Raw genomic sequence first — 18,989 nt, 5'->3', positions numbered from 1 at the left:
AAGCTGTCTCTTGTGAGTCCCCATACTTTATGGATGTGACATACTAAAGTGCTGCAGTATCTCCGCAGTGTGCTGCTTTAATGACTGACAAACTTAACAACTAAAATATCTTAAATCTAAGCATATAGATTTGACCATGTCCCAAGTTATAAAAACACTGTGGATCACTGGTACAAATCGTGCATGGTACAAGGTTTTGGGTTGAGCTTGATTTAAAAAAAAAAAGAAGAAAAAAAATATATAATAATAATCTATTTTTTCTACTTTAACTATAACTCATTCCATTACGTGATTGATTACAAATTATGATTATAGACCATGATTGCCACACACCCTCCTTGCGGGTTTGCACACTGAGCAACCTGCCCATGCTTTGGCTGGTGTGCAGGTCTATGCAGCAGTCTACCTGCTTCACCGCTCCTCGTGTCTGTCAGTCAGCGGCCCGATCCTCCAATCACAGGGTTCCCACAGCTCCCTAGACTCCTCCCATGTGTATAATTGAAGTTTCTTTAGTTTCTCCGGCTCCAGCCTGCACACCAGTGTTGAACGATCCGTGGAGGGGATTAAAACCACAACCGCGGGACCATGTTTTCCGGGAGCCTGAACGCGTGTGTGACCCTGTGTTTGTGGATTACGGCGCTGACGAGCCCGGGCGGTGTGTCCGCTAGGAAGCAGGACGACTCTTTCTTCACTGCCAGCATTTACCGAGCAAGATGCGCCTCGAGATGCCTCAGCCTGCACATCACTCGCATCTCCGCTTTCTTCAAGCACTCTCAGGTACGAGCATGCGGCCACCAAAAGACACTCAAAACTTAATAAATGAGAAATCAACGCGATGTTTTGTGTTTAATTAAAAAAAATAAAAAATAAAAATGAATGAGTGTTGAGTCGAATCCTCCCCATTCATGTGTCAACAACCCCCTGTTCCTCTTGAGCCCACCGTGAGGAGATAGAGCAGGTCACTAAATGGTGATGAAATACTTTCACACTTGTGTTTTCTGTCACTGGCAAGTATCTTATATTAGATCTCTCTAAATGAAAAGTGTCCCCAAAATAAATTAAATTAAAAAAAAAAAGAAACAGTTGCAGGTATAAGCATCTACATGGAGGTTGAAGTTGCTTCTAAAGTTGCCACATACTGGTTGTGAATATATATATATATATATATATATATATATATATATATATATATATATATATATATATATAATAAAATAGATCTTATTATCACTGCAGTGTTTAGACTGAGGGATGATGGATGCCTTTCAGTGGAGCCTGTTTCCATTCATTTTCTTGTTAATCACTGGAAAATGAGACACCCATTTCTGTCAGTGCAAATGTGATGGACTCTACTCCTGTTCTGACTCTACATAGTGTTACTTATTTATAAGGCATCACCCAATGAGAGGGGAAACACTGTTTTATGTTTATTTCTCAGAGAGAATTTTACACTAGTGTGTCCCCACTAAGAGTGTTGTGATGCAGACTTGTTGGGAAGCTGCTATAAATGAGCTGTTTTTCTTTGTCTTATTGATTATTTGGTGTCAGAAGTTGTTTTTCACCCTCCACCGGACACACTGTTCTCTGCCAGGACTCAAGAGGAAAAAAAGAACTGGTCACTGATCCTTCTGCGCTTCTGGTGACCGCCTTTATTCTCACCTCATTTGCATTTGCAAGGCTTGTCTTTCCCGAGGTGCATTAGCGAATCCGTAATTGTCAAGGAACATTGTGGAGCAAGGTGAATTTGACATTAGGTCTAATGAATCAACAGAGTGCATTGCATGTTTCTTTTTTTATCACCAATTAACTTTACTTCCAAAGTCATGATTGATTTGGTGTAGTGGTGCTCGATGCATGTCCGTGGGACAGCGAGACCCACTGTGGTTAATTCTAGCAATCTTATTAAGGGGGGGGGATACACACCTTGGGGGGGTTGAATCCAGTTAACTGCATTTGTTTGGACAGAAAACAGCAGTGCTGTGCATCCAAAGGACACAGATTGAAAACAGTGTTTCTTAATTCCCAACTTGGCAAGCAGTGTTATGGATTTGTTTTGAGAAGAAGCCAGGGGTATGTTGCTGCTCTGGGTTGCAAAGCCGGGTAATTAAATTAGTCACCAGATGACTGAGAAGTCAAATAACTGATGGAAGTCTCACCTCTAATGAACAGCTAATAGTGTATATAATTGACTGCAGAGCCTCTGAGTCTGAGGCAGCCTTTTTTTTTGTTTTTTTTCAGTGAGGGGAAAATGAGAGGGGAGGTATTTGTCTAAAGAGAAGAGCATATTTGTGGTTAGCGATAAGCAAGTCCGCTTGAGCAAGCTTGTGGGTCTAAGAATAGAATGCAATTGTTGATAATCTGCGAGGACTGTCTCATGCACAGGGCTCTCCGCAGTCCTTTCATGTGAAAATGGGGGGGGGGGGGGGGGGGGGTCTGGTCAGCTGCAAAAACATATGCCCCCCTCCCCCCGCCCCCCTGCCCTCTGCCCCCCTTGGCCCTGCCAATAAATGCCAGCATCACACCTCATAGGCATGTATAGAGGATGCACACGGTGAGCCACCGATGCCGCTCCGCCGAGGTCACCTTCCCGCTAAATGCTGGTGCCCAATTGCGCAAAACGTGATAAGCTCTAATGTGCTGTTGCCATAACACTGGAGCATGCTCAGTCAGCACAACCTACAGGTGGATCTGATTCCTCTGCCAGATCTTATTACAGCAACGGGGCCGACAAGGCAGCAACTCGGGGAGCTCCACTCCAGTGATTGAGACGACAGACCTCCTAATTCAACTCGGACATCCTTCAGGGGTCATTTAATACTCGATAGGAAAACCGAGACACACAACACTTTCCAACTGAATGGAAATGAAATGCCTTGCCGTATGTCAAAGCGGTAACTTTTCGCCTACTGTTTCATAACACTTTGCTGTGTCGACTCTAGTAATATGGACCACTACTTATTTTGGTCATGGTACAAGAGACAATTTGTCTATTTAACACATTTAGCAGCCGGAAATTTAAAACTCTGTTTTTCATATCAAATTTTATGTGATAATTCCGTGAGTACTGAAATGATACTTGGAGGATTTAGCACTTGCAGATGTTATGAACACCCACGTGTCTTTTCCATTTAATGTGGCTGAATTGGAGGACAAATCAGAGACTTTGTTTTAATTGTCGCAATTATGAATTAGTATGAAATGGAAACAAGCATGGTGTCACCGAGTTAGGAAACACATGGGCCATCCATTGGTTGTCAGATTTATGGCAACTGTAGATTTATTGATGTAATAGTGTTTCCAAACACAGATTTATTGACATTTTACTCCGCATTTGGGGAACTTGTCACCCTGGTACAATAGACAGAGGGGAACACCCAGCCATAAATATTAGCCTCGGACACTTTAAAATATTAAGAGCGAGCTGGGAGCCCTGCGCAATAATGTATTCTGAAAGCATCAGCCTTGTAGTGGATTATTTATTAGGCGACCCGTGAAGCCAAAAACAAGGTGTGTCCATGAGGTCTTGTTATTACACTCAAAGCAATAAAAACATTTGAAATTCAGTCATTCATTTCCAATGTGCTGCGCCGTTAAGTCTTAGCATCTCTTGCTTGAGAGATTTGTGTTTTAAGCGAAGGGTAGAGAAAACATTGGAAAGCAGTTTTTCCGTGTCCCCTCGTTTTCGCCTTTGATATTAAATAACCTGCGGTGGAAATCAAACCCTCGGCCAGTGGTTGTCTCATGTGTGGAGTTTTTCATTAGTGAAGACAGCGGATGAATAGGGGTCTATGTAGCTTGGCCTCACCTCTCCGTAAATGCTTTTAAACCATGACAGTCCTGTCTGTAAATCTCAGCCTCCAGTGCTGCTACACCCTGAGCTACCTCATTTGACAAACAGCCCTCATTCCTAAGTGGGGACAACTTTACGCCAGTGTTGTTTGAGATCTCTGAAACACTCTTTAATGTTGACATTGGACATTAGCTCGCTTTCAGAGCTCTGTCAAATAATTCAGTTAAAGTGAATAATTGATGAACGGAGTGGCCGCAGCCCTCACACCCACTCAAGTCAAAGCCTAAATCTTGTGGCCCTTTTTTATTTTAGTGCTACATGTGTGCCCCTAAGGATCAGTTATTTTGGTGTTGCCTGAGGACCCCTGGGCTGTCAAAGGACACACAGAGACAGAGGCTGTCCTTTTGAAGTCCCGACTCCTGTTAACTTGGCCGGAAATGTACAAGGTCTCAAAGACCAGCAGTATTCTCCGCTAGTTTATTGCCTGAAGACATAAAGGCGAGATTAGATGGAATTGAAACACGATTCATCGGTGAAATCCGAGATCCATTCAGTCCAAATCAGAGGCTCGTAGGAAACAAAAGATTTCCATGTTCAAAAGGTGGAATGCTCTCCCCAAAGATAAAAGGTTTTTTTTTTGTCCATGTTCGCCTCAGTTGTCTAGACAATACAACACGCCCCTGGCCACCTGCTCTGTCTTCTCATCTGACAACAGCCATAATGTATCTCTGTGATGAACCCCGCTGTTTACATGACTCCACCGGTGTCACCAACAAAGCAGAGGGTTCACCTCAGCCTCGCATTCATGCACCGCTGTCTGGTCTCCTCCCCTCGACCCCGTCGCACAGGAGGATATCTGGGAAGCATTCGTTCGCTCGAGTCCTTGACAGTCCTCAGCACTGCATAATGTTCAGGCTGCAGAGGAATGTCATGGTGAGTCAGAGGGATGAAGTCCTGACCTATAATTATTCCCCCGTTGGTCCCTGACATGGTGGGGTCAGGCCTGGACAGCTGGGGCAACATCCTGCTGAGCTTCTCCGGTTTAGGGATGCTGTCACGCAGCAAAATTAGCCCCCTCTGTGGATCTGGCCCTGTCGCCGCTGATGGATGGGTGAAGAAAAGGTGTCAAAAAGCAGGATTGATGATTTAGAACATGGCCTAGAGTTGTGACAATCTGTATGAATTATCTACAGGCTCTGACTGCCAGTGTAAATGTCAAGGTTTTATTTACGGCGTGTCGCTAACGGGGGGGTTTGGCAAGGTTGGATTGATTATTTTTTTACAAGTTAGCAAAATCTATAAGGATTTGAATCATGTGATAAAGTATACAATGATGTACTAGTGAGGAAATTATATTTTATTCAACATCCAGCCAGGCAGAGTGAAGGTGTTCCACTACACAGGAAAGGGCAGATGGACTCCTCAGCGAAGTGAGCGCTTATTTCAACTTCATTTTGTAACAAAATGAAACAACTATTCCTGGACTCCTCGGTGCTCAGACTCATATTTTTCATCCTTATCAGCAGTTTTTTGTTGAAGAGATTCTCCCAAGACATGACTATACAATTGTGGATTCCTTTGAAGCCATTTGACCATTATCCTTGACACTAAAAGCACAGCACTTACTGGTACTGGATGTCAAATTAAACCCTTTAATGATAAATTCTCTCCTAAGGTCTCATGGGAAATTTCTTCTGGATTACATTGTGGAAAAGGCTTTGAACTTGACATTGAACTTAAGCAGACTTTTTTGCCTGCAGACCCTGAAAAGTTTTGGCTGTAACCTACTGCTACATTTCTTTCATACAGAAATGCATGGATCATCCAAAATTGGAGCTCAGATTTAGATCATTGACTAGAATGAATTTCTTTAATAAAACTCTGAACTCAAAACCTCTGTTGAGAACATTTGCATTCGATTTTTATCACACGACTCGTAGAAAACAGGTGGCCAAAAAAAAATCTGTTATTTAACCGAAAAGTCAATTTTTCTGATACACATCACATCTTAACATTTCGTCTCTTTCATGTTGACCAACTGGTCATTTATTACCAAGCACTAGCCTTGCACTTGCCATCCAGACAAAATTATGTTTGCTGAGGATGACAGCATAATTCCTCGCCCTAATGGAATTCAGGAAATGACCACTTGCACAAGCCATTTACCCTTCGCTCCACAACTCCCCATATTTACACATAGGGGATTTATAAATACGCAGCGCTATTAGGGACCAAATGTTTGCCTCGCTGACACGCAGAAGGTGGCACTTCCACGGCAATTAGAGGAAATTGGCAGTATCTGCGTTCTACATAGGAGTGCTGACACTCCTATGTACTCGCCTCAGTGACCTTGGGGGACGTCTGTTGAGAGATCAAACGGGCCCCTTTAGAAAAGCTGAGGTCACCGTGCTCTGCTGAAAATGACCAGAGGTTTGACCCGGCCCTGGTGCCGCTGACCCCACTTAGGTTACATGCACTCAGCTTAGGTTACATGCACTCAGCATGGGAAGCTGACTCTTTGAAATGTCTCTACTGTTGGCGTTATTGCTACTTAAAAAGGCTTTGACTTATTGCATGACTTGATAACTGAATTAATTGATTGACAATATTTTTTCTTTCTCTTTTACAGAATAATGGATCCTTGGTTTGGTGCCAGAATCACAAGCAGTGCTCCAAGGTAGAAAGGTTTTCCCTCTTTCATAAGCGAGACACATGCCACATACAGCGCATGCCTCATTATCAGATGATAATACAACATAAAGTGTGCGAGTCACAACATGACTAGTTTTGTCAGGCCTGCAGAACCCCTTTGAGAGCTGTTAACATACACTGAGAGAATGAGATAAAAACTATGTTCTTTATAGATAGTCTTTACTTCTGCTTGTATTGATAATCAATTCCTCTTGTAATGGGATACAATTAAAAAGGATTTTAAAAGGTTAAATGCCCGTGGATTTATTAAGGAAAACCGTGATTGTTTTTCCTACTCCTGTCATTAGGTATTTCAGTCAGATGCAGAAACGCTACACCTCCCGCAGGGCTTGTTTGTGTTTCGTGCCCTGTCCCAAAGAAGGTTGATACAAAGCTGGTGTTGACAGCTGCTCTGAAAAGATGGCGCTGACATCTTCTATCAGACTCTCCCTGAGCTGTTGACAAGGCCCCTCGGAGATGTGCCGTATAGACTGCAGACAGAGAACATTATGTAGCTGAAGTAAGGAGGATGATATGCTGGCCAAGTAGAAACCCTCGAACAGCGCTCTCTGTAGCTGTCAGAGGTTCTCGTCTCCTCACACACAGACCGTGAAACCAGGATTCAATGCTGTTCTTTTACCCATGAGGACTTAAAGTAGGTCATAGTCAACTCGTATACAATGTGTAAATAAAATACACGTCGGGGTGATGACAAATTAGATGTAGTGCTTGTATGTTTTTATTGTTTTTGCACTAAAAAGTCCACAGAACTTGGTGTGCGTTTAGGGGAATGCATGCTGGGAATTTCGGGCGAATTACAGTATTGCAGTGGTGGTGATTAATTGTAATTTTTTTTTTTTATGCTTACTTAACACGGCCTCATGTTTGTTTGTAGATATTAATCACAATCAGCGTCTCGTATCAACCGCCTCCCAAAATGACCTCTTGTGTTTGATTTCTAAATTCCTCTTTTGAATTTCAAATTGTTTCCTTGGCAATTTGCATATGCCTGGGATACAGCAGAGCCATTGTTCTCTGTGCTTCCTACTACATCTGCAAATGTAAAGGTTTCTTTCCCTCCCCAACTTAAGCAGATGTTTACAACATTATCATCTCAGTTAATGTGTCCCAATACGTGTGTAAATTGGGGGCTGTTGTTGTAATATCTTGTTTCATCTTTATTTATGTAGTTCTATCATTGAACTCAATGTGGTCATTTGAGCATCTCGAGGCATAGCACCATCAACTTCAGTGTGTCCCTTTAAACAGAATGTGTGATGAAGAATGTGTCCTTTTATATTGCCTTTAACCTTCTGTGACAAGTTAATGTAAAGGCAAGCCTCCTTTGTGTTCACCATACGGCTGTGAAACTTGTTTCTCTCCTTTCCACTGTGAGGGCCAACATCGGCTCTTGGCACCAGTCGTTCCCCAGTCGTTCGGCAGAGTTTTATGTTTGAAAAAGGCTTTTGCTGGCTGTGAGTCCAAGCACAGCATACTGTTTTCATAATCAACCAGTGAACATTGCTGAAACTCTGCAAATGTCCCAAAAAACTCTTTATGGACTTCTTGTTCTCCTTGCCGTAACAAGCATGTCCGTTAGCACTTCTTTATCCTACTGGTCGGCTGTAAATAAATGAGGCTTGAGTTGATGTAAGCCCTTAAAAATAATGACATGCTTGTGTTACAGCTTCACAAATGTGTTGCTCGGTCCACTCTGTCATTCCAAATCGTTTTAAGGGCTCTCTGAATTTAATCAATTTAATTGCATCCTTGGTTTTAGGTTCAGCCGTTCGGGATGCGGGCCAGGGCACGGTGCTGAAGTCTAATTCTGCGGCCAAAAGTCAATATTTTGGTAGCAAACAAGACCACACTTCACATCCACATCAATGACTCGAGTGCACACTCGGGGCCTGTGTCTAGTGTGTCAAAACACAGAGCTATTGGGGCCACTTTAACAATTGTACCAAATGGGCCCATGCTGTACAGTGGTTCCCTGTGAATAGCTCCACAGCCTGCTGATTAGCCTCTTCACTTCATGAACAGCACACAGTCAAACAGAGAGACAAAGGCAGTGGCTCCCGGGGAGTGCGTTAGGGCAGAAGGCCTGTCCACCCAGAGCCCCCCCCCTGTGAGGAAAATGTGAAGAAGGGCTGCCTAATAATTTAGACAAAGATGCTGTGACCCCCGTCCATCTGTCTGCGTTTAGAGAAATGAAAAGCCTCCCGCTTCCATTTGTGAAAGACAAAGTCATCCCGGTCATCTCGTATGCAGTGTCCAGAGCCGGCCCCGCTCTCAGAGTCCCCATTGTCATGGTAATTAACCTGCTTGCCCCCCCCCACCTCCAGAGCAGAGCGAGGTGGCATTTGGAGAGCCGGGGAAGTCATTATCATGCCATAACACTGGACCAGCAGACACACTGCATTCAGCGGAGAGACGCCAGGAGAACAGACAGCAGGCTTTTTCTGTCAGCTATTGTTATTTTGTCTCCCTACTGTTAGAGCGCCCAACTTGAACAGTTTGGTTGTGCTCCCTGAAAGTTTAAAAAAAAAACAAAAAAAAACAGGTTCTGTGTGTGTGCATGGGAGAGTGTGCAGCCAAGAAGCTTTCCACATTCAAAACATGGCTGATATAAGCTGGATTTGATTTTACCCCATGGGTGTTATCCAGGCTCCAAATCAAATGCTAGGATTGTCTTAAGGCAGCTAAATGTCGGTCTACTACAAAGCAGAGCGCTTCATTACTCACACTTCACCCCGGGGGGAAGGCAGAGAAGAAAGGACATGTGCATTATGCCTGGATAAGTTGGCCTCTGGTGACTCATTGGAACGTGGCCATCACTTCTAATTCCTGAGAAAGAAAAGTGTCATATTTTTTCTTGTAAACACACCGAATATCCTGAACATTTCTTTTTAAATCTGTATACTTTTTTCCTCCTTAGAGACTGATCTTAAAATAAGCTTGAGTGGTGAATACTGAGCTGAAGAGAATTAAAGCACCGGCCTGTAATAAAACATCTTTAAGCAGCAGGGAGATTCTTTGACTTTGTCTTATATTTCTCTAAACCTGCCACGTCTCTGCCCTTTTTATTTTGACTCTCCAGAGGGAAAGGCTTTAGAAAGCAACATTGTCTGGTTGCCATTTGGCGGCAATGAGTCGTGCATGTCTTTCATAGATGTCTCACATATACCAGGTGGCTCTTTTGAGCACTCCTTCCTTCCAAATCTCACCCTGAGCTGCACATACCAGCACAAGAATAAGAAGTGTTTACTCTTTTGGATAACACGCGCCTTCGCCTTCACATGTCGGAAGCTTTGGAACCCCTTTGCCTGAATAACAATCACTGGAATGCTACTATGTAGTCCCCCCCCCTAACCAAACCAAACCCTATATTTTCTCACGCCAATATAAAATGGTCAATCTTCCCATCAGTTTCTATTTCTTTTCCAGGTCAGTTGAACCCATAAAATAAACTCAGAAATGGCGCCTCATTATTCAGTTTGTGTGAATCTTTATTCAAAACAAAAATACCAGTGAACTCCTTGGAGAATGGTCGCTTTCACTTGAAGCTTTTTGCAAGTGTGTCAATGCAATTTACAAGTCTTTGTGTGGTCATCTTTTCTTCGGCTGCTGGTAGTATATTTTGAAAAGCTGTGATAAAGTGGGTGCTGGTCGGCAGGTTTACAGCTGGGCATGGCTTGGATTGTTAGGTGCTTAGAAAGACTTCAAAGCCCCTTTTGGTCATGCTGAGGCCAGACGTTCGTCTCACCTCCCCGTGTTAGCCACATTACCAGCACCAACACCTCAGCAAGCTGGACTGGAAATCAATCTGTCAAGAGGGCAGTGTGTCTGGATTGCCAGTCAGTGGAGCTGCTAAGCAGACCGTATTGGAGAAACCGTTTTTTAACACTTTGACATAATTGTTTTTCCTATTTTATATATGTGGAAGAATCCTGAGGTGGTGGTGTTCATGTGGAGAGCCATTGCTGCATTTTCTCTGAAGCCTTTCTTCCTGTATTTTATCTAGTTTGAGGCAGTGTGAGTTAGTGTGTGTGTGTGGGTGGCGGAGGAGTGTGAAGCAGGGCTGGTCAGTCCCAGCAGGAAGGACCTGATCTGGACATGGTTGTTAAGTTTCATTGGCTAAAGGGGGGGTCGCTTCATTGGCTCCTATCTGTGGAGCTCATTATTCACATGGTGGGTGGCAGAGAATGAAAACCCCCACAGCAGCAAACTAAAGACATGGCCACAGGAGAGGAGGCGAAGAGGCAGTGGAACTGCAGTTCTGAGACGTCCTCAGCAGTGAAAGCTCACATCTGAAGCTGCTCTCTGCAATGCTGTCTGTTCAACGTCTGAGTGATGCGTGCTCCAGGAAATCCTCCATGAAGAAATGCACGCACTGCTGTCTCATCCCAACCTGTGTTTTTATTGATTCCACAGAGCAGGGGCCTTTTTTTTTTTTTTTTTTTTTTAATAGTAGCCATCTTTTTTCTGAGATAATCAACCTTTCACAGATGAAGCCTGATTCCTCATGTTCTCCCTGTCAGAAGGGATTTCATTCCCTTGAAGGATTAATGTAATCAAAGCCGCTGTAAAATCCTCTTTCAGCAATAATGACCAGTCAGACTGAGACAATCTGCTGTCAGCCAACTGTTTATTTTCTTTCTGAGGATGGATTGGATGAATATCATAGATTACAGCATACCTTTCATTTTGACTTTGCTGTCTTTTTTTCCCCTCCAAAGATTACATGTTTAGAGGTACTAAAGCAAAGACTTATTCTACGGCTATACTTATGGTCTATGTTAATATATCCTAACAGAATGGTCTTTCCAACAGTCACATTGACGGAGAGAAGATTAGAACGTAAGATTCTTAAAGCTGATGTGCTTAGTAGATGTGGGTTTATCAATTTATCCCAGTTTCACTCAAAGCTGCTGCTTCCCGCAGATAAATCCCACAGATTGTGTGTGACAGTTTCAGGACGAGGGAGATCCAGAATGTGTGTCAAAGACTCAGGGATTGACACTCTCTTAATGTTTGCCCCGCACATGGCTACTTCAGCAGATTATTTTTTTATCTTTCCAGACTGTACATGTATCACTCATAAAGGAAATCTGCCATCTTCGTTTTCAGTATAAATCCTAACGTCACCCCTCTCTGCTTGCCCAGGTTCGCCCTCTCTTTGCACAGCTGTTATTCTCAGCTTTTGAAATACATATAAAAAAGAGAAAACAATCATCACTTCAGGCAAAGAGAATACATTATATCACTGTTATTGGGCTGCACATTGTTTCTCCGTTTGTATGTACTACGCCGGTTAGTGGAGGCTGCAGAGGGCAAGTAGGATTAGTGAATTTGAAGTGTTTCTGAGTCTCAAATAAACAAGTAGAGATACTGGTTGAATGTGAGTGCAGCGTGGGATTAGGGCGGCTTTACTCCCCTCAGCGTGTTTTACATGTTTGTCGGCCTATATTGAGACACAACATCTCCTGGTCTCATTTCATTTTAAATGAGGAAGGGATTGAAACGCTTGAGTGGTCACTGTAGGAATAAGTCAGGAACGGCAGACGTCCTTCTATCTTGTTTACCATCACCTCAATCTGCAATGACAGAAATGCATTTCTCATCTTCCGCGGGTTCATTATCGTTGCTGTAAATTAACTGTACAGACAGCTCAAATAAATGGCTTCGGCGCTGAGGAAGTGTTTTATCATTTGAACGCGTTTTCAACTTCGCTCCTACGCATCTGTCAACGTGACATTATTCAGTGCGATGGTGTGGGAGTAGATGCAGTAAATCATGCGCGGGGCAGATCTGACGCGGGTTTTTCCGAATAGAACGGCGTAAGGGGGGTTTGGCTTTCCCATGCAACGTCACTGAGAAAAAGGCCTCCTTTATCACCAATCTGACTCCGTATGACGGATACATCCTGTTGAGTCTAATTGTCATGAAATGTAAACCGAGCCCAGAGGTAGGTGATAACTGAGGCTCTGGTTACAGCCACTGTAAGTTTAACTCTTGTCACTGCAGAACATAACTTCAGGAGATGGCAGAGGACCTGTAAGAGAAGGAGCCCTCACAGAGGAACTGGGGGGGGGGGGCATCGGGGGGTGGTGTCTGGGTGAAACTTCAGAGTCATTAAGTATTAAGTGAACTGCTATTGCATTCCACAGCAGACAAAGCACAATTCTGGCTACGCTGTGTGGGCTTTTTTGGCTCATAAATAAGGCAGGCACCTCTGATAGTGGGCTAAATGTATAATTCATGCACTGCCCCTCCTGCTCCTCCTCTTTTTCTTCTCACTTTCTGCCAAGCTATTCCTTTTCAGCTCTTTGTTGTCTGCACCCTCAACCGCGTTTAAATTAATAATTAAAGCGATGATCTAAGAACGTCTGACACTAACCTGCTAGGTTACTCACCGCCTGCGAGCCGGGTTTTCGAGAAACAAAATAGAGAGTCCTGAACCGTGTACGTTTCAGTTCAAACCCCACTGGAGCTGGAATACTACAGTGTTTTAGTTGGTTGTAAATATGAAGGAATTATGACACTGGCAACGTTTGCAGCCTAAGTCCCTCTAAGGCTGTAAAACACTTGGAGATTTGGAAAATGTGTCTGCGAGACTGTTAAAGTCTGTATCAATCTTGTATTACTTATAATTAAGAGATGTCACTGATGGGTTGCTTTTGCTGGCAGCCATGTAGCTAATTCCATTTTGAGACAATAATTTCTACCAGACATGGTCAAAAGCATTTTGACATTTTTATTTTCTTAATTTGCAGGTGCTTTGGGATGTCTATAACAGAGAGCTTGTCCTTCCTCAGACCAGCTATGACAGAAATGATACAGGATCTGCTGCACCTAATGCCAAATTTCCATTCAGTTTGGACACCTGCAGCTTAAGGAGACAGATTGACACTAATTTGCTCCAACAGCGGCATCATGCACCTCCAACCCTTAAGCAGTGGGAGAATATGAAGCTCCAAGGACCACCAACATGCTGTAATTGTTGTCTTCTCTTGTTCCAAATACAGCACTGACACTGTGGCTGAGCCATGTGGGCTCCTTGTTAGTTTGCAGAGGCTTATGTAATTGCAGAATAGAAAACCTCGCAGCAACCACTGTGGTGCAGTTTTATCAGTTCACACCCCCTTAAAAATATCAGACCCAAACTTTTTATGAATATTTAAGTTATACTTTCATTGACACACGCAGCTTTTTCTGTTAGTTTAAGTTGCAAATGAAACATAAGCGTTGACTGAGAATAATTCCAACAGCTCCAGCACAATCCCTAACTTAATTTGTGACATTTAGATAAGCAACCTTCAGCTCATTGGGAAATATCATTAAATAATTATCAGCACCCATGTGAGCTTGCTGCGTTAACATTTGCACACTCGCATCCCAATTCAGCAAGCTGTTAATCTTTTTGATCTACTGAATCCACTGTCTGCTCAACACACACATGCTGATTTACAGCAGCGCAGAAATTAATTACGCGATATCTCATGAACTTCACACACTATAAGGTCGTACAGGGTTGAGGAAATGGCGTGTCTAGACTTTATAAGAGCTCAGGATGGGGATATCTTTTTACAGTTCTTTGGAACTTATTGGCACGTCAGAGATGTATTGGAGAGCATTTCCATCGGATGACTTTACACTCTTTCCGATCACAGAACTTGATGAAATATCTTTCAGTCTGGTTAACCTGTGATCGTAGTCTCTAGTGGGCATCAGCAACTGCAAAGATTTTAGGCAGTTTACTCCGTTTTTGTCATACATTTTGGATGGAAATCAAGCTGACTTTGAATTCTGAGAGGCAGCTTGAAGAATTTTGAAAAGAATATGTGACATTTTGAAGAGTAATGGTCCTCATTAGTGGCTTTCCACTGAGAACAGAGTGACAGACAGGCAGAGAGTGCAGAGTCATATCCATTATAATGCGGATGAATCTGAAAATATTAATCAACTGTCCAAAGTTTTTATCCAACTTAGTGCTTTCAAGTTGAAAATCTCTTTTCTCCATTTCTTCCATCTTATTTGTTCAGTCATGGTTTTCCAACAATGAAATGGTGCACCATCACCACAATTTGGAAAGCAGTGGGGCTGAATGTGCTGTATAGGCTGTTGTGACAAATTAATATATTTTGCTTTGGGGTGGTTGGTCGGATAAAGTAAGCAATATGAACTAGCCACCTTGGGAAATTATAATGGGCATTTTTCTAAATTCTTGGACAATTGATCGACAAAATGATCAACTGATTAGTTAGTGGTTAGAAATTGTAGTTGCGACCCTACTTTAAAGTTTGGTGCCTTCTCACTTCCTCTGTGGTTGATTTGTATCTCAGATTAAATAAATGCACAATTGCAGTATAAAAAGGGAATTTAATATAAAGGCTTTGTTTTGTTTGTCTGTTTAAGGCTCAATGTAATAGCAGAGCTTATTTTGGGCATGCAGTGCTTTCTGCATAGGCAGTGTTAAGTAACTAGCACTTCAAAAGGGAATGAAGCTCTTCCGGCCATCATCAGTAAAGTGTTCTTTGTTAAATGTCAGAGGTAATACGGGGTGTGATTGCTTGCTTGCAGTAGGACATGGCGGTACTGTTACTTACAACCCAAACCAACTCTTCCTCCACTTTGACCAAATATGTATTTCGCCAAGATTACATTGAAGAAAAAACTCAAATCCAGGCTCCAAGATGTGTCTCCATTATCTGCAGAGTGTGATGTGAGTTTGGACTATTGCAGTTGTCTTACAACAGACACAAAACATGTTTTAGTGACATCACCTGTATTGTGAGGTTGGCTGTAGGCCTGGAAAATACAATAAAAAATATTACAACAAAAGAAGTTGGATGTTCCAGAAACATAGCCCTATAACATTGCTGGCAAGAGAAGGTGCAATGGCCATGTTTGTGAAAGATATATCACCTGATAAAAAGCTTTTTTTCTTTGTATGCGCTGCAACGTGAGCCTGGTGTTTTCAAATTTATCTTCTTTGGAGAGAGTTTTGGAAAACATCCATTTTCTGAGCATGATCTCCCTGGCTTAGTGCTGATGGAAGGCCAAAACTGAGCGGAAAGATGAGTTTTAAAATATATCAGGATTATAGCAGATGTGGTCTAAGAGTGCATGAGAATGAAAGGCAGATAGGAAGAGCAGGGAAGAAACGGGGGGAAGTCGGGGGGGATGACAGCCAAATAAAAAGTGAAATAGAGCGAGAAGCGAGTGAGAAGCGAGTGAATACGCGGAGTAAGTGCCTCGTTCAGTAGAGGGGAGAGCAGAGCTTGGCGACTCGCTCCTGGACGGGTCGATAGATATGAGCAGAGGCCGGAGAGCTGCAGGAATAATTGAGTCCGGTCACAGGGAGTGTGAAAAGTGCCGGGGCAGCAGAAAATAGCCATAACTCAATGAAATTGGAGGAGGTGAGATTTCTAATGCGTGTGTGATCAACAACAGAGATTCCTCCATATCGGAGACTCCCAGAGAAGCAGACAGCTGCTGGTCCGTCCCAAAGGGCCGCAAAGGCACCTTGTAAAAATCTGCTGGAACCACTCAAGCTTCTCTGACCGCCAGCACCGGGATCGATACGTACGGCTCGGATAACGGAGAAAAGACATATTGGGGAAGTCCATATTTTAGATGCTGGTAGCCACATGTGTGGGTGCTATGGTTTTGTGTCTGCTGAATTTCATTTACAAAATAACAGAATCAGTCATAGTTGTCTCATTCATCTCCTTATGACTGTACAAATGTGTTCTGGCAAAATGTCATCTGCATCAGCGTGACTTATTACCCGTCTTTTATTTTGTATACACTGTGTATTGCTAAGCCCGGGGGGGCAAATCTCGACTGGTAGCAGTTAAGGCTTCATTAACTTAACATAAGACATGCGTGACATTTTATATATTCGCTTTTTCATAGTTTATGTTATTCCAGTTCCTCACTTGGGGCAGTTAGCAGTTTTATGATGGGTGGGGATATAACCATGCTCCAGTGACGGAGAAAGGCAGTTCTGTGCACACCAACCCCCCCCACAGGCTCTCGCCCTTCCCTTTCCTACCATATCTTCCCCCTTCTTCACTCCCCTCCGCCTCGTCCCAGCTATGACAAAGTGAAGATGGGCTGTGGCATTGGCTGCCATTCAGCCTGACTCTCTCATCGGCCCCACAGAATGCCTTTCAGGGTCCCCCAGAGTAACAACTGCTGCGTTTTATTACAGCGTGAAATGGGGAGTGAAAGACCGCTATGGATGTTCCTACTTAGCCATGCAGAATGTGTCACTGTTGGGTAGGAAGATAAGAGGACAAAGGGGAAATCAGCTGCTCAAATTCTTTTGTTAAGACTTAGAGCTCTAGTACATAGAAACAACCCCATGCTCTTGTTTACATCTCAAATTAGAACCATTTGTGTCTTTTTTAGTTGAAATTTGTTCAAAGATATGTTAACATATCATTTGATGATTACATGCATTCCGTACGCTATTCAAACAGATGGTAGCTGTGTTGCCAGCTGGAGAGATTTGCTCGAGGGAAACCCAGACATTGGCACCCAAACCCACCAGTTACACTATGTCCAGCTCAATTATGTCCTGGACTCCAGTTGCATGGTGTGTTTTACCAGAATAGATCTCAGAAGTCAAACACCAGCCTAGCTATCGACGGCGCACGTCCAGATTTTGAGGGCTCCAAGTCTCTATGTGACCAATTTATATTTGATGTTACGCCACAGATATCTGATGTGATCCCATTAATTGAATGGTTTTATGTGCCATTCATACATACAGGAAGTTTTACTTGAAGCGATTTAGCATTTTTTGGATAGTTGTAATCGTCAAATTAGTGGTATTGCAACACATCTTTAAAATTGTCGACATATAAAAGCACAAGTGCATATTTCAGGGCGACGAGGGCGTGTATCTGGATGTGTTTGGGTGGAGGTGGTGCCCCCCCTTAAAACATTGCACAAGAGGTTATACAAATCTGTCATGGCCCTATCTCAAGCTTGCTTTTGATGGCATTGGTACTATGGTTTTACATCGAGCACCAAACTCTGCAAATAGGAATCAGGCAATTGATTGATGAGAGCACCTTTTGTAATTATATACAGCCGTCCTATTTGCTTTGGCAAGACATCTGTCGTCGGCCCTCCTCTTCCCTCCTTAAATGCCAGGTTGTGGGTGTGGCTGGGGTGAAACGCTGACAGATTGTCAGTTTCCAGCACACCTGCAGGGAGCTCTCACTGCATCCAAACAAACGCTCATCGTTCTTTAAGAGCGCCGTTTAAAATGTAACCGCTCAATCAGAAAAAAGAAAAAACTGTCCCGATGATGTATCATTTTTTAAATACAACTTCCTGTTAGATTTCAGCAGTTTTTTGGGGAACCTTTGCCCTGAAGAGTTAAAATGAAAAACAGGGGACTCTTAGGCTGAGACAACACTAAACACACAGCCAGCATTCTGATCTATGTTGCAATATCCTCGGTACGCAATGTGCTGTGTTAATTCATGCTGCTTGGCACGCAAGCCCGAACATCTCGAGGTAGCTATGATTCTATTTTCACTTGTATAGTTGTGATTGTGGTGAACCAGAGAACAGATTCATCCTCATGAAAAGCAAATGGAATGCATTCAGTCCATGCACACAAGATCTTTCAATGAGTAAAATGAGCTTGATCCCCCTGGCTTATGAGTGTATGTTCAGTGATTTGTAGAAGGGATTTGGGGGCTTTAACATGTGCGTCTGTTGGCTGAATGTCCTTCAGACACTGGTGCAGCACACAGTTATTGCCTCAACACCTCATTGTTCCTGCTGGGATGCTTGTGTGAGGCTGGGATGCTGATGTTGCTGCTACTGCCCGTCTTTGCTGCAGGCTCCACTCTCAGAGGACACAATTGAGAACAGAATTAATGGTATAAGGTCACCATATTATTAATAGCAGATGACGATAAAGCTGCATATACTCTCTTGGCGGAGGAGCTTGACTTTGACAGCGCAATTGAGCTGATATGTCATCTTAAATCTCAGAGGTGTTAGAGTGGTTTCACCTGATCAGCTCTGTAGAAACCACATTACTTTCTTTTGGAGCTCTCAGCTGTCATAACTACATGTTCTCCCCTCCAAGGTGTCCAATAATCCCTCCGGCACTTTATATTTCATATCGTCCCCAGAGGGATGTCTATATTGCTGTAAAGTAATTAAGAAAAATACCTCCCCTCCCAGCCTCCTCCACCCTCTGGAGCCGGCTGCTCGACACTCAACAAACTGTCCACACGGGCTTCCAGAGACGAGGCCGGGCGAAGCCGAGAGCCGAAGCTCAGTGTAATGGAGCGCTGGCAGACGTGTGCGTGGTCCTGATTGCAGCATGGTCCTTCAAAACAAGGTTTATGTTTCATAATGTGCCCGTCCAGCGCGCTCCATAAAAGGCAAATAAACTTTTCACTGGTAATGGCATAATAACGACGGAGTTGGCTAATGAGCGAATTAAAGAGTCATAAATACCACTGTGCCC

General features: G+C 43.3%; 1 protein-coding gene across 1 annotated transcript in view; it reads left to right on the top strand.

The window, feature by feature from the left end:
• Positions 1–540: 540 nt before the first annotated feature.
• The window catches only part of LOC129104642 (anosmin-1), a 38,412-nt gene continuing 19,963 nt past the window's right edge, over positions 541–18,989 (top strand). The window contains exons 1-2 of the mRNA XM_054615422.1: positions 541–777; positions 6,420–6,467. Coding sequence (XP_054471397.1) covers positions 586–777; positions 6,420–6,467 — 240 coding nt within the window. The 5' untranslated portion in view covers positions 541–585. The remainder of the gene's footprint in view (positions 778–6,419; positions 6,468–18,989) is intronic.

Source organism: Anoplopoma fimbria, chromosome 16 (assembly GCF_027596085.1).
Source record: "Anoplopoma fimbria isolate UVic2021 breed Golden Eagle Sablefish chromosome 16, Afim_UVic_2022, whole genome shotgun sequence".
NCBI lineage: Eukaryota > Metazoa > Chordata > Actinopteri > Perciformes > Anoplopomatidae > Anoplopoma > Anoplopoma fimbria.
The sequence above is the reverse complement of the archived record's forward strand: the minus strand, read 5'-3'. Positions and strand labels throughout refer to the sequence as shown.